This window comes from Hippopotamus amphibius, chromosome 15 (genome assembly GCF_030028045.1).
Source record: "Hippopotamus amphibius kiboko isolate mHipAmp2 chromosome 15, mHipAmp2.hap2, whole genome shotgun sequence".
NCBI lineage: Eukaryota > Metazoa > Chordata > Mammalia > Artiodactyla > Hippopotamidae > Hippopotamus > Hippopotamus amphibius.
The window spans coordinates 57,320,371-57,335,893 of NC_080200.1; the positions used below are offsets into that span (position 1 = coordinate 57,320,371).

General features: G+C 42.0%; 1 protein-coding gene across 4 annotated transcripts in view; it reads right to left on the bottom strand.

The window, feature by feature from the left end:
• FBXL7 (F-box and leucine rich repeat protein 7) overlaps positions 1-15,523 on the bottom strand; it is a 392,528-nt gene that overhangs the window by 280,678 nt on the left and 96,327 nt on the right. For all 4 annotated transcript variants that reach the window (XM_057709726.1, XM_057709725.1, XM_057709727.1 and 1 more), the window contains one exon: positions 5,471-5,560. In XM_057709726.1, coding sequence (XP_057565709.1) covers positions 5,471-5,560 — 90 coding nt within the window. The remainder of the gene's footprint in view (positions 1-5,470; positions 5,561-15,523) is intronic.

Below are 15,523 nucleotides of genomic sequence, written 5' to 3' on the forward strand. Positions count from 1 at the left end.
AATTCTGCATGACAATTACAAAACAAGCATTAAGAATAAATCTTAGCACTCGGGGCTCAAAGCCTATCTTTGTGACTTACCAGTTTTACATGACTTTGGGCCACTCTGATTCTTCCCCAGCCTCCTTGTTTTCATCTGCCAAATGGAAACATTTATGCCCTATTTCGCAAGAGAAGTGTGATGATGAAACAAAGCTGAATGCAATAATGCTCATGAAAGCACTAGTAAGAGCCTGAAATAAGTGTCCAAAAATGTCTGTTGAATTTGTTGGACAGTCAAAAGGGCTTTTTGGGAAACAGAATCTACCCTGAGTTAAAAGCATCACGCTTCTCTTCTCGAGTGATTTATGTGAATTTTGTCTGAGGAGTACATTCAAGAAGTAAAAAGAAGATAATACAAAGGAGACAGAGAATAAAAGCAAAACCAGATGCCTGGACATTTTCAAAATAACTCTATCTAGAATTCATCTAATTTGGGCCACGGAAAACATGAGAACCCAGGACTGTATAAATAAACAGGTGATTTTAGGTTCATGGAAAGAATATCACCACAAATTCTTCATAAATCAACTCATTTCACATGGCTCAGATGAAACATTTTAAAATGAACTTCTCTCAGATAGTTAATTAAATGGGCAATTTCACAAAGTAAGGTTAGGCGGATCTATTGAAAGGCTATTTTATAATGAGCTGACTTAATGGTAGTGTTTCCATCCCTGGAAGCGAACCTACTCAAGTCGGTTGAGATCCTCTCACCATGTGAAGCAGCTACCCTCCTTCCATTGGAAGGACTGATCTATTAGGCTCAACAATCTTTCTCAAACTCTTCTCAACAGCCTGCCTCAGCTCTGCAACCCGCTCAAAATAGGCAGTGAGAGATCAGGTGGACGAACTAAATAGCCTCATGCTCTGAAGGCAACAGCTTTTTTAAAGGTTATGCTGTTTTCTAATTGGACCATCTTTCACCAAATCACTACTGTGTCAGACTCCTGCCTGATAATGTATTAGGTGTGTAATCTTGAGCCAATCTCTTCATTTCTCTGTGCCACAGGCATTTCTTTGTAAAATGACTACATTAGATCAGAAAATTGCCAAGGCTTTTTGCAGCTCTAAAAATTCTCTGATTCCACGGTTGTCTGACTTGATAACCAGCATGTATAAACAGCCATCACACCTACAAATTGTGTTGTCCGTGAGTTCCACATCTAAACCTGAATATGATCAAAGAGCAGCTGAATGAAGCAGACTCCTCATCAGCCAACCACATTTGGCCTTTGAACTACTGGCTTCGTGTTCCCCCAGCTCAAGAGAAGGCTGAGTTGAGCCGCCACCCTTAAAGCTACACCCTCAACCCCCCCACAATCCCCGTTCCAAGAAAGAAGCCCAAGCTCAGCTTCCTCTTTCTGGGAAGCTTCTTCATGATCTAACCTAATCCAACTGACTCTGCTCACGGCTGGACCTGACTTTCAAAGAGCTGAAGGCCATCCTTTCCAGTACGAGAGAAAACACCCTGTGGATGAGAAAGACTGGAAAAAAAAAAAAAAAGGAAGAGAAAGAATAGTAACACAACTGGAAAGAATTAAGCTATGGCTTATGATGTTGGAATGCAGATTTTGTTGGGAAAAAATGGAAAGTTCCCCAGCTTCCTACACTGGAACCCAAACCCCCTACAGTGTCAGGAAATCAGGAACTTAAACTGTCGCAAGAAATATAACGGGTTTTAAAGAAAGTCTATACCTTATCAGAGAGAAAGCTGCCAATCCCTAGAACGGGGTGTGCCTCTAGAGTCACAAAATTAATACTCATGAAAGTTTTGCATGAGATCCTGGAATAGAACATTACCATCAGCTGAAAAATACCATTCTCTTTTGGATTAAAATCAAATTGTATCACCATCTGTGCCCACCATCCTAGGGGAACAGCCTTAATGGCCCAAAGTGGATTAGCTGGAACTTGAGGTAGATGTCAAAGACATAGCCCTTAATAAAGAAATTGACTTAGAGTTGAGTAAATGTGATGCCTCAGTTATTAGCGTTGGTGCTAAAATATTTAAAATCTGAGCTGAGGTTAGTGACTATCCAAGAAAAGCTAAAAAAAAATTAATTAATTAAAAGCTTGAGAAATCTCTGGGTCTATAATCTCTCACATCTTCCAGAGCTCCATGGGAGAATATGCATGTACCATGGTGAGTCAACCCTGCTCGGGCACCACACGCTGGGCTACGAACCCTGCTGGCCCAGGGCTTTGTTATAATGGCTTTCGGGCCAGTTCTGGCCCCAAGGCCAGAGCATCTCAGGAGAACCTTCCAGCCCTGCACTTTGTACTGGCCAAGACTCTGCCCCTCACCTCTCAGCGCTGGGAGGAAACATATTAAACGGATAGTTTGTGATGGTTTAGATACAAGTCTGAACGTCAGGCAGCAGCAGCTCCCCAAAACCCTCTTTCATGTGTAAAATTCAGCTAGTTTTAGTAAATTTATTATCATCACGATCCATGTTTAGAACATTGTCACCTCCCCCGTAAGACAGTTCATCACCGTTCCCACCACCAGCCCCAGGTTAGTGCACGTTATGTGTGCCCTTCCCTTCCGTCCACTCCCAGGTCCTCAGTTTATTTCCCAGCATACACTGCATAGAGTGAGAAACCCACATGCTTCCCAGTAAGAGACAGTGCCTGAGCCATCAGCTACTTTGCGGAGGTCAGACACAAACGCACATGCATGCACACGCAAAGACACACACACACCACCAACCAGGCAACCGATGTAACACCTTCCCCATTCAGCCCATCAGGGAGAAATCCAATACTGCTTCAAAACGCTTGCAACCCAGCTTCTACAGGTATGGCCACGGTTTTCAAAAGCTGCAGGAAAATTGAATATTATCCTCCACCATAGATATCATGTTTAGACATCAATATCACTCAGACCTTTAAACGGAGGATCCTGCTTCTGCTTCTTGAAGACAATAGCCATGAATTCAGAGGTGAAAAATCATAAGAGGGTCAAGAAACTGAAGAAATAACCATAATCATACAGTTCCCAGAAAGCTAGGTACGCTACTCACCCAGCATTTTCTTAACATCAGAGGTTAAACATAGTTCTAGAAAACAATGGAAAGAGAATCAGAGAAGCATTTTTAACTGTGCTCTTCCATAGTGTGTGTAAGAAATCAGTATCCACCTTCTGTTTTCTTTTGTCCGTGTGCTGCATACAGCGGTTACCTGGGTATTTTCCAGTAGGAGGAAACGTGCATGCCATCGGCTAAATCCACCCTGTGGAGGTAAGAATGTGATGCCCTAATTGCTCGCCCTGAGAGGTGGACCTAGGTTCTCCCATCTGTGCTCTGAGAAAATCAGCACTGGCCATTATGCTTCCATCTTGAAAAGCCAAACAGATAATGAGACCATTCTGCAGCAAACAGCCCTGAATGAAACACACTTTCATGTAACTAATACCCACATGGAATTCATTTTTTAATATATTAAAATTTTCATTGATCGAAAACCAGTAGCAAAATGGATCCATGCAAATAAATAGCAAAACAACACATTCTTTTTAAAATTTTTCAGATGAGCAAAAAATGGATAGCATCTTTCACAAGGATAAGGTTCTTTCACTTAAGAGTTCAGAAAAAAATTCCAAACCAATTTAGCCAAGTTGCTAAAAATTCTGTTTTATATGAGCATCACATTTTCCCATATTTCTCTCCCGAAAATGCATTGTGACCAAAATGTATAAAACATGGGCTGGGCATACATGAAAAGGATCTTCCTAAGAAAAAGGTAAAATAAAAATGAAAATTTGAATCCCTATAGTTTTTTTTTCTAAACATAAAAAGCAGATTTTTTTAAATGCATGAAATCCCACAGTCCCAACTTTACAACAGAGTTCATATATTTTCACATTTTCTATTTTTGAAAAGGAGAAAAAAATATTGAGAACTTAAATCCAGATAGGGAAACACAGAGGAATTATTTCACATACTTTTAACTTTCTATTTCCACAGCCACTCAAATTAGACAAATTACTGTGACAAGTGTGACTGTAACGTAATGGCGGAAAGAAGTGATAATCTTACAAAACAGATTTCTGATTATAATGGATCATAAATCAATTAAATTGAAGTGATTTCCACTCTGACTCCTAAGAATCGAAGCAAAGGTATAGAATCAGCTTACCCGATTTTCACATTCCCTTAACTGAATTTCAAAAGTGATCTAATCCCCATATTTGAATTAAAAGGCAGAAAATTAAAGTTGGGTTGCTACCTGATTCTTCACTGCATTAGGGAGAATATACCCCAATCAGTGTGCTGTACAATGTTGGTAAAACAACACTAAAGCACTAAACACAAGGGAATACAATCCAGTTGTAAAGCTATTTATCCATCAGTCTGGGGACATTTAATCCAGTGAAGATAATTCTTACTTGAAACACACCAAGTCAAAAAATACCCAACGAGGAGATAACACACAACAGAAGCAAACCATCACTGTTAGCGCATACGCTGAAATGACCAACACCAGGCTGTGAGTGCACATTCCAATATTATAAGCAGCAGAATTTAAGCCTCTGAAAGGACTGGAAATGTGTTTCCGCAACACCCTGTACACTTTAGGAAAGTAGGCTCTATATAGTGTCATGAGAAAATCAGATTACAACTCACAAATCTTTCATTATAAACCACATTCATGTTTTCCATGGACCTTCGTTCAACAATTCGTGTAGAAAAGAAGTCTTCTTCAGAAATGAAGTCATTTCACTGTGTTTCACATTAAAATAAAAGGAGCTGATTCCATAATTGGGTCAACTTTCCACTAAATAACTATGACAGAAACAATGATTTCCACACTCAGAAGAGTTAACTGAAAAGCTTCTTAACTATTGGAAAGCAATTAAACTCCAACATGTGTTACTACATAGAGTCAAATTCTTTATCAAGAATATCAATGCAACCAATCTTTGTCCTGACAAGCAGGACTTTTCACTTATTCTTTAAAGAATCAAACAAACCCCTTTTCCTACTCCCCAGTACTGGTGATTAGTTTAAGTTCTACGAAATCACAAGACTATGACCTTCCCATTATCAAAATCCTGAATTCCAGGCATGCCATATTTTGACAGATTTTGCAGGAACTTTCAACTGCAGTACAAGGATTGCACAATCATAATGTTTTCCATACTGAAAAACAAGATAGGTCATTCATAAACACTTCCCAAAAGTCAGCCTATTATGTTTTCACAAAATAACAGCATTTACCTTAAACCGCGCACCAAAACAACTTTAGTAGACAATGACAGCAGTGCAACAAAAAAAGAAACCAGGGAAAACCTTGGCCTTCTCATTTTTAAGAATCTCATATGGTCCCACTCAGTAGAACAGAACTGAGACTCACACATTTTACGTGTTTTCCAAACACAGCCAGCACTGTGACGAAAGGGCACAAGATAATGCAGACCAGATGCCTACCTTCGCTGGTAGCCACATTCTTCTGGGCTTGGGTCGGTGTGTGATCTGTACTTGAACTCACGTCGGATGAGATGCTTGAGCTGCCTTTGCCTAGAGAAAACAGGAACGAGCAGCTTTTGAGTTTTGTAATTTCAGAACTGGACCGTGCCTTCCACTCCATCCCTTACCAAGCCGTATCACTTGTTTCCAAGAAAGAAGCCATAATACCAAGAATGGAGTTTATTAGGCTTTTCTGCCTTATGCATTAAATTATCTTTCGGGAAATATCTGACCCATGTCATAGTAGAACTAAAGCCCTATTATAATATGGCTTGACTATAAACTCAGACAGGATTATAAAACATAGTCAACTATGATAACGTAATCTCGTTTTGGCATACATGTAAATAAGAGAGTGCATGTGGGAAACACATCTACAGCATTAAGTTTTTCGATGCAACAAGAAACTATACATTTCCTAGTAAAGGACAAAGGCAAATCTAAGAAGGAGGCATTATCCAAGGGGCAAGCTCCTGCTGGCTCCAAACAGCTGCACCACCTTAAAAAACAAATTCCCTGCTTTAATAGGTTCTTCATTAAAACAACAACCAAAAAAACCCACTGTTTTTCTAATTCAGGACTTCTCAAAAGGGGGTGCCTCCCCCTCAAGTGGACATCTGGCAATGACTGGTATCATTTTTAATTGTCACAACTGGAGAAGGTGTGCTATTGGCATCTAGGTAGAGGCCAGGGATGCTGTTGAACATGTCACAATGTATAGGACAGCACCCCATAAGAAAGAATTACGCAGCCCAAGGCATCAACTGCACTGAGGCTGAGAAACCCTGGTCTACATAACCTAACCTCAGCTGACAACTGAGTTTGTACTCTTCTAACTTTTAATTTGAACATATACATTAATATTGCAAACATTTTCCAGATGCACATGAAAGTCTATGAATATGAACCACACATGCTGCATGGGGGAGAAGGGCCAATGACCATGGTGGGCAGAATTCTAAGATGATCCCCATGGTACCTGCTGCAGACTGAATGTTCACGTTCCCTAAAACTCATCGTAAAACCTAATCCCTAATGCATGGTATTAGGAGGTGATTAGCCTTTGGAGGTGATTAGGGCATGAGGGTGGAGACCTTATGAATGGGATTAGTGCCCTTATTGGAGAGGCCCCAGAGTGTTCCCCTGCCCCTTCTACCATAGGAACACAGGAAAAAGATGGCCATCTATGAACCAGGAAGCAGTTCCTCACCAGACACCTTCATGTCAGACTTTGTAGCCTCCAGAACTTTGAGAATTAAATATCTGTTAACATTATAAGCTATCTAGTCTATGGTATTTTGTTGTAGTAGCCTGAACAGGTTAAGCCAGTGCCCATGCCCTTGGTAACCTTCTCCCCTTGAGTGTAGACAGAGCTTGCAATTTGCCACTAAGCAATAGGACACAGCAATGGTGAGAGGATTTTGCCAATGTAATTAAATTTCCTATAGCATTGATTTTAATCAAAAGGGTGATTATCCTGGGTTGGCCTGACCTAAATACATAAGGAAACCTTTTTTAAAGAGCCTAGAGGAGAGAGACCTTTCCTACTGGTCTTGAAGAAGCAAACCACCATGAGTTCCAAAGCTGCAAAGAAATGAATTCTACCAATCCCAGATGAGCATGGAAGAAGACCTCAGATGAGAAAGCAACCCTGGCCAACACCTTGACTGCAGCTTTGCAAGATCCTGAACACAAGACCCAGCTGATCCAAGCCCAGAATTGTGACCCAAAGAGACAGTGAAATAATAGATGTATCTTGCGGTGAGTTGCTGCTAAATTCATGGTAATTTGTTATGTGTCAATAAAAAACTAAAACCATGACCAACCAATTACAACCCAGATGAACTCTTTTCACACCACAAGTTATGATCCAAACTCTTACATGCAGCTGAGAAACATTGTTTTCCAACGTCTTCCCTGCACAGTGGTACGCATCACACTCACACGCAGTGAGTTTATAGTCTATAAAAAGGACAAAGTAGAAAAGCACAAATGGGCTTCAACTGAAAGAGCTTCAGGATTTTGTTTGAGTTGAGAGTTGGGAGTATGGGACAATCCAAGTTCATGGGCGATATCACCTGAGCAGGGAAATCAAATGGCCATTGCTTCTTCTCACCACTGCACATTGTCCATTATGACGTATGGCTCTGAAACAATTATTCCCATCATCTCTGCCCATTTCTCATCCTCCTCCCTCAGAGTCAGCAGAGACAGCGCAGAAACTCTCCATCAGTATGTGTCAGGCCTTTGTGGCAGCATTTATGTGAGTCATGCAGCACCATTTATCTGCCATGGTTCACCTTTGGCAGGAGGTTGACACGTTGGACCAGGTACCTAATTAGACGTATGCCAACCTGGTCTCTGACCTCAGTCTGCGGCTCCCTTGTTTTCTGACCTTGGACATTCACTTCTCAGTGTCCACAGCTGATAGGGGAGATGGTTGGACTAAGTGATTCCCAGCAGCTCAAATAGTCTATGATTCTAGAAGTCCATGATTGTTCTCCTCAAACCTGAGTCATGCAAACACTACTATAATAAGGCAAAAAAAAAAAAAAATACTGTGCATCACTAACTTACAGGAATTATTTTTATTATATTGTTACTTGTGATGCACAAATGGAAAACTAGAAATGAACTCCATCTGCCTTAGATTTGATTCAACAATAAGACCAAAGCAAACTAACGAACTGGACACGCAAACAATAAAACCCATAAAATTCAAATTAACAGCATTATCTTAACCTGGCAGATGATGTTATTTTGCTGAGATTACACTGCTTTTTTTCAAAACATAAATGTAGCATTGGCTGCTGAAGCCAAATGTGCTCTTGGTTTGGGTGCATCCACACTACCCCGGCCCCAGGGGGACTTGCCCTGCCCACCACTTCCTGCCACTCAAACTCAGGGAGTCCTTCCTCCTACAACTAACTACACATCAGTTGGCCCTCATTTGCTCTGACTGTATCAATCACGTGCTTTAAGTGTGCTCTTCTCTATCCCTTATTAGCCTATAACCAATGAGGTAGAGTTCCCTCCTTAAAAGACAGGCAAAAACTTGGACAGTGAAATCTTGTGGGAGGACTCTGCTACGAAGGGGAAACGGTATACAATCATTATCTTTAAGATCAACACAAAAATGAAAGCAAAAAAGAAAATAACAAATTTCACACGGAATTTTCAGGCAGATCTGAAAATCTGTGTTCAGATCCCTCAGAAAACCACAACCTCCAGTGTAAGAAATATCCGTCAATGAAGAAAACGAAGAAGACTGGGGAAACAGACAGTATGATTAATGATTTTTCTAATAATAGCTAACATTGAGTGCATATGCTGTGCTGTGTAGTCTAGTAAATACTTTAGATCAGGGGTCCAACCCCCAGGATCTAATGCCTGATGATCTGAGGTGGAGCTGATGTAATAATAATAGAAAAAAAGTGCACAATAAATGGAATGCGCTTGAGTCATCCTGAAACCAACCCCCTACCCGGGTCCATGGAAAAATTGTCTTCCAGGAATCTGGTCCCTGGTGCCAAAAAGTTGGGGACCAGTGCAGATGGTTCATCATATTATTCACTGTGCTCTACAACTCTGTGTCTCAACCTTTGTTTCATGATTGCCATCCCTCCAAGGACACTTCCTAGATATCTTTCCATATCACCCTCCAAATGAAATTGTAATACCACATATACACTGCAGGCCTGTCATGTGCTGTGTATATGTATCTGCTTTTTATATAAAAAGAGTAAGATTTTCAACCCCCACCAAGAACCAACTCTTGTCCCCTTGGGGGCGATATCACCTCCGTTAAGAATGTAAGCCTTTTAATAAGTAAACCATTTTTAAATGCCTGAGTACTTAATGAATTAAATAATTAAGGAAAGCAAGATAACAGATCGATATTTCTTGTTATATTCCATGAAGTCACTGCAAACACTGAATTAACATCAGGGAATCATTGCTCTGAGGGGAAACACAGGATTACGTGTCTGTGAGCCTCTGATCACATTTTCATCAACTCATCACTACATAAACTTGTTTTATGCATGTTTTTAAAGACACTCTGGAGTTTACGATTGACATGCACACACAACTATATTTAAAATAGGTAATCAACAAGGACCTACTGTACCGCACAGGGAACTCTGCTCAATATTCTGGAATAACCTAAATGGGAAAGGAATTTGAAAAAGAATAGATACATGTATATGTAGAACGGAATCATTTTGCTGTACACCTGAAACTAACACAACATTAATCAGCTCTGCTCCAATATAAAATAAAAATTAAAAAAAAAAGACACCGTACTTAATACATATGCTGTTCATGCATTACAATGAGCTCAAGGCCAACAGCACTGTAACGCAAGCCTAAAGGAAGCTTATGTAACACATGTAAAGCCCATCATAGCCTTCCTGCACTTAGGAACACTAGGCAGCTAGCCCTTCAGCACGATGCATATTCAAATCCTGAATTAACCAATAAAAACACAAAAATGCGAAATACGTGGCACTACATAGACTATAAGAAGGACACCTTTGCAGCATGAGAGCTGAAACAAGAAGTCACCTTGTTCAACCTCAGCTGGGATCCCACACGCCTGGCCACTCGAATTCTTCACCCTCTGTGCACGTCCAAGAAGGACCATGAAATCACTGTGAGTCCTCTTCTGAGGTTATAAGTAAATTTCAGCTAGTAGACAAATCTGCAAATATGGGATCCACAAATAGGATCCACTATATATAATCTTGTATAAATCTGGTTTCACAGCTTGTAACCAGCTTTCATGTACACTTAAGTGAGCAGAGTATAGGATCTAAACTCAGGAGGCCCGGGTTTACATCTGGATTTGCCGCTTAGTAGTACTGAGCCAATTATGAAACCCCTCAATGCTTTAGTTTTTTTCAACTATAAACAGAGTGGGCTGATATTAAATAAAATAATGCAGGTATATCACTTAGGAGAGTGCATTTAGAAAATACTCAATAAATGTTAGTGTAACGGGTTTCATATTGTGGATACTATCAATGTGCTCTTCTCTTCTGCCTTGCTTCTGGAAGCATAACCATCTTCCCAGTGAGCTCAAGTGGAGAGGGAAAAGGTGTGTGTGCTGGGGGCGGGAGGAGAGGTGGGCTTACAGAAGAACTGTCACAGGAGGACCTGAGAAGGAAAGAACAAGGTGATACTTGGCTTCTCATAGTCAAAAACAAACCTGCTGTGTGACAATGTTCTTGTAAGCTGAGCTACTGTCTTAGGAAAGGACTGCCTACATTTCTCACCTCCTTTAGCAAATCAAGGGCCAGACCTGTCAGATTAGATGCTGGAGTTTTATACAAGGGAAGTCCAGACCAGAGGGGAGGTGGTGGGAAGACAACACAGGAAGCTCAGCCTAGGGAAATACTGGAAAGGACCAGGGAAAAGGGAGGCACGGGCAAGGCGTACCCAGATTGCACCCTGTTTCCCATCTCTGGCTTCCTCTGAGAGAGAGGCAGGTGTGTTAGATAAAGAAGAGAAGCTCTGGGGACAGAGGGGCACTGCCACCTCGCTCCCTATAATCAGCACACTAGAGAACATTCACCCTCAGCTACCCCAGTACCGACTAGACACACGGCCACATCAGGCTGCGGGGTAGTCTGGCCGGACTCAGGCAGCTCCTGAGGTGCTGGGATCCCTTGTGGCACGGACAGGACCCTGAGCAGAGAAGATTCTGTTGGGGACTCACCCGGGGAGTCAGCTTAGCCCGCAAGAGCTGATTGCCACACAGGGCTGAAGGGGAGGCAGACCTGAGAAAACACTAAGACCAACAAGCACTGAGGTGCGGTGGTTTTAAAATACATCTACAGATTCTATGACGGCCGCACCACAAGAGGGGCAGTTTCATCTCCTTAAATGGGAAACCTGGGGATTAGGCTCAGTCACCCCATGTTTCCACACGCCCTCCAGGTGGTTCAGACCTGCCATGCAGTCTGAGAAGCACACGGTAGCTTCTCCTGGGGACCGATGCCTCGACCTCCACAGAAAGCTGTACCAAGCACTCAGGAAGACCAGGCAAAGTGCTCAGCCCGGGGACCATCACACACACAAGTGCTTAATAACCATCAGCCATCATGGCTGCACACTTCTCATGCACCTGGAGGGATCTGTGGTTCTGAGTGTTTAGGGCACTATATCTGGAGCCTGGCTTCAAAACCCAGCTCTACCATTTCCAAACCATGTGTATCCATGGGCAAGTCTCTCAAACTCTAAGTCTTGTTTCATCTCCTGTAACAAGGAGATGGAAACCTCCTTCACCTTTTGCAGACAGCTGTCATGATGCCCAGGCTTTGGTGTCTCTATCAGTCAGCCTTCTCCAGAGAAACAGAACTGACAGGAGATGGGTAAATATCTCTCCTATCAGGATACATGTAAGGACCCGGGGGAAAGTATAGAATTATTTCTATAAATATACAAATATATATAGGGTTATTCATATATGCATATATGTATATAATACACATAATATATACATAGACACAGAGTCAGAGAGAGAAAGAGAGTTAAAGGAACTGGCTCACAGGATAGTTGGAGCTCACAAGTTGGGAATCTGGGAGGGTAGGCAGGCCAGCAGGATGGAAACTCAGGCAGGAGTTAACAACGCTACAGCCTTGAGGCAGAACTCCTTCTTTTCCAGTAAACTCACATTTTGCTTTTGAGACCTCAAGTGATTGGACTGAAGGCCCAGAGTCCAATCAATAGTTATTATCAAAAGTGGTCTCCTTATAATCAACTATTGCAGATGTTAACCACATCCACAAAACACCTTCACGGCAACACCTAGATTAGTGTCTGACTCCACAGCTGGGTACTACAGCCTGGCCAGGCGGACACAAACACCTGTCCATCATGACGTCAGACCCACAGGAGTTTAAAAGCCATATTTACCACTTCCATGCACCATGCCCGAGAGAACATCTCTCAAACTCTCTAAGCTTCCTTTGCCTTCATCCATAAAACATAGATAAAAACAAACAAAACCAACTACCTATTTCCTCTACTAAAAATAGGGGAATTGTACCCCCACCTTTCAGGGTGGAAGAGGTTGCTATGAGCTATGGTTTGTAAAAGCATTCAGTCATATCCGGTCCCAGAGAGAATGCACGTGTGATTGTTTAATATCGACCCATGTATCATAGTTCAATTTGTATCGGGAAACAACATATAAAATTTAAAACACTACGTATTATTTTACTATTATATAATAGTAAGTAAATATTATATACGCATATAAATTAAATTCTACATGCCTTATAGGTCCAGTAAAAAATCCCTCAAGCCTAAACAAAGTTGGTAATTCTGCTGTCTATCCAACTGCTACATGAAAGTTTGTTTATTTGACCAATGGCCAAAAGGCCCATTAGGGGTTGTTAGCGTATCCAAACTGGGCCTGTTGGATTTGGTAAAGTAAAATTTTGCTCTTTATTGAGTTTCCTCCCAAGTGGGCTAGAGGCCCAAGTGAAGGACAACTGAACACACAATTAGGTATCAACTACATAAACATGAAAGCAAGCAAAGACTAATAATGCACTGAGGTTGGTAAGCGTTGTCTGTAACAGGTGAACATACACACGTGTAAATCTGAACCACCACTGCATGGACAAATTAGTTGGTGGGTCGATCATTTCGGTCACTTGGGGCAACACGATTAACTCAGGAATGTGAGCAGAAGAGCGTGATTCCAATCACGGATTCCTTCGGGCTTTCTGTTAGAGGGTGCCAGGTTTTCCCAGTGTCTGAAGAAAAGCAGGATGTTCTTTAAATGGGGACGCTATTAGAACAGGATTTTAAGTCTCTTTGAATATAAAAATCTGCATATATAAAATTGGAACACTCTCTTGTCTTCTCTCTTGTCTTGCCCGGGCTGACTGTGCAAATGCAGATGTTTAAAACGAGTCAGACATTCCACTGTTATTTATTGATAACATGAGGAAGGTAAAGGGAGAAACAGAAAAGATCAATCAATACATAACAAAAAAAATGAATCAGTGGGGTCCTGTGATTTCTAACATTCTTAAGAGTCCATGAGATCCCTTGCAAAACTGATCCCCTTTATCAACTCCAGATTAGATGCACTGAATTCATTCCTGCGGTTTTCAGCCACAGACCTCTGATAGGAGCACGTGGAACCACGTGGTGGGGGCCTTAGCCCCTTATTTCCTGTTTCTCTCAGGCACCTTGTTTCCAAGCAGCCGCCGGTGCACCTTGAGAGCCTGCTTTAATATTACATGTCCACACCAAAGGAAAGAGAGGGTTTTTTGTTTTGTTCTTTTTTTTCAGCATCTCAGAATTAGATGAAGGGAGCAGTGGGTCACGTTTGTGTGCTGAATTCACTGTTATTTTTCTGATTGTTATCTTGAGATAGTTTCTTATCTTCTTTGATCCACAGTTCAAATGTCTATATATACAGAATAATAATATTAGTTATTTCAAAGAATGATCTGGCTTAATCCCTGGCCCAGGTGCATATTAGTTTTTTCGGAAAGAAACTGAACACGTATTGTGAAAGCATTTGAGCTCTTTTGGGCTAGCGGGGATTTAATAGGTAAGTTCTCCAGAGCCGGAGATGCTGAACTAGAGTGAAATGAGGAATCAAATCCTGAGCCCCTGTTTCACTTTACTGTGAGTGAAAAACAGGAGATGGTGTCCTTTGCTTTGCTTCTGATATTTTCTGTTCTCTCCTATGAAGACTGGAAGTACAGTCTAAGGAGGACAAGAGGAAGAAAGGAAAGGAAACAGAGAGCTCTTGGAGTCGTGCATTGATTTTTTTTTTTTCAGGCTATTTAATGTCCTAACTGGAACTTTCTTTACTCCACTTTCCCAAAGCACCTAACAAGCGACCTCAGGGCCACTAAGCAAGACTTGCACACTGTAACTGGGGGGCGGTCTGGGGCAGAAACAAGATCTGTTAACTGCGCACCTACTTCACCCCGCCCAAGTGCTGGGCCCTTCCCCTACGAGGCCGCGGTTCTCATAGGTTTATGTCCGGCCTAAGAAAAGTCAAGGGTGCTTTTCAGCATTTGTCTCATGGCTGAGAGACATAAGATCTGGTTCAGTGTACTGGCATTTTTTCATTATTTTAAAAATACATATAACATAAAATTTACCACCTTGACTATTTTTATGTGTACAATTCAGTGGCATCCATTCCATTCACAGTGTTGTACACCCATCACTACTGTTTCCAAAACTCTTCCGTTACCTGACATAGAAATTCTGCACAATTACCCAATAACTCCCCACTCCTCCCTCCTCCAGCCCCGGGTAACCTCTACCTGCTTTCTGTCTCTAGGAATCAGCTTATTTTAGACACTTCATGTAAATGCAGTCACACAATCTTTATCTTTTTGTGTCTGGCTCTTTTCACTTCTTGGGTTTTCAAAGCTTCCTCCAGGTTGTAGCCTGCATCAGTACTTCATTCCTTTTTATGGGCAAATAATATTCCATTGTGTGTATGTGCCACTTTGCGGGGGGCACTTTGATGGCCACGTGGGCTATTTCCACCGTGTAGCTACTGTGACTGATGCTGCCATGACAGAGTGTTGGCTTCAATACTTGTGGATTTTAACTTTGAAACTTCTAGTGCTTGTTGTTTCCAGCTGAAATCAGATCCTACGGGCTGCTGCTGGAGCAGGCGAACCAAGTACACAGAGTTCTTCCAGGAGAGGAACAGGGACAAGCCCACCGCTGAGTCAGCAGCCCCTCCAGAGCCATTATTTACAACCCTGCAGCTTCCGGGGTGGGCTGCCCACCGGCCCACATCCCACACACTAGCGGAGCAGCACCCGGCTTTGGCACCCGAACACACATGTGCTGCAAAGCTCGGCTCTTCCAAAGCCTATGGGGCTTTGCCTGGAGCTGGAGAGCCAGGGGATGCCTGGGGATGTCCCCTTTCTCCCCTTCTTGAGGATGGTCCACATTCTCTCTAGGAAAGACAAGAGCTTCAGTCTCAAGGCAGACAGCACAGGAGGGGGTGTCCCCACT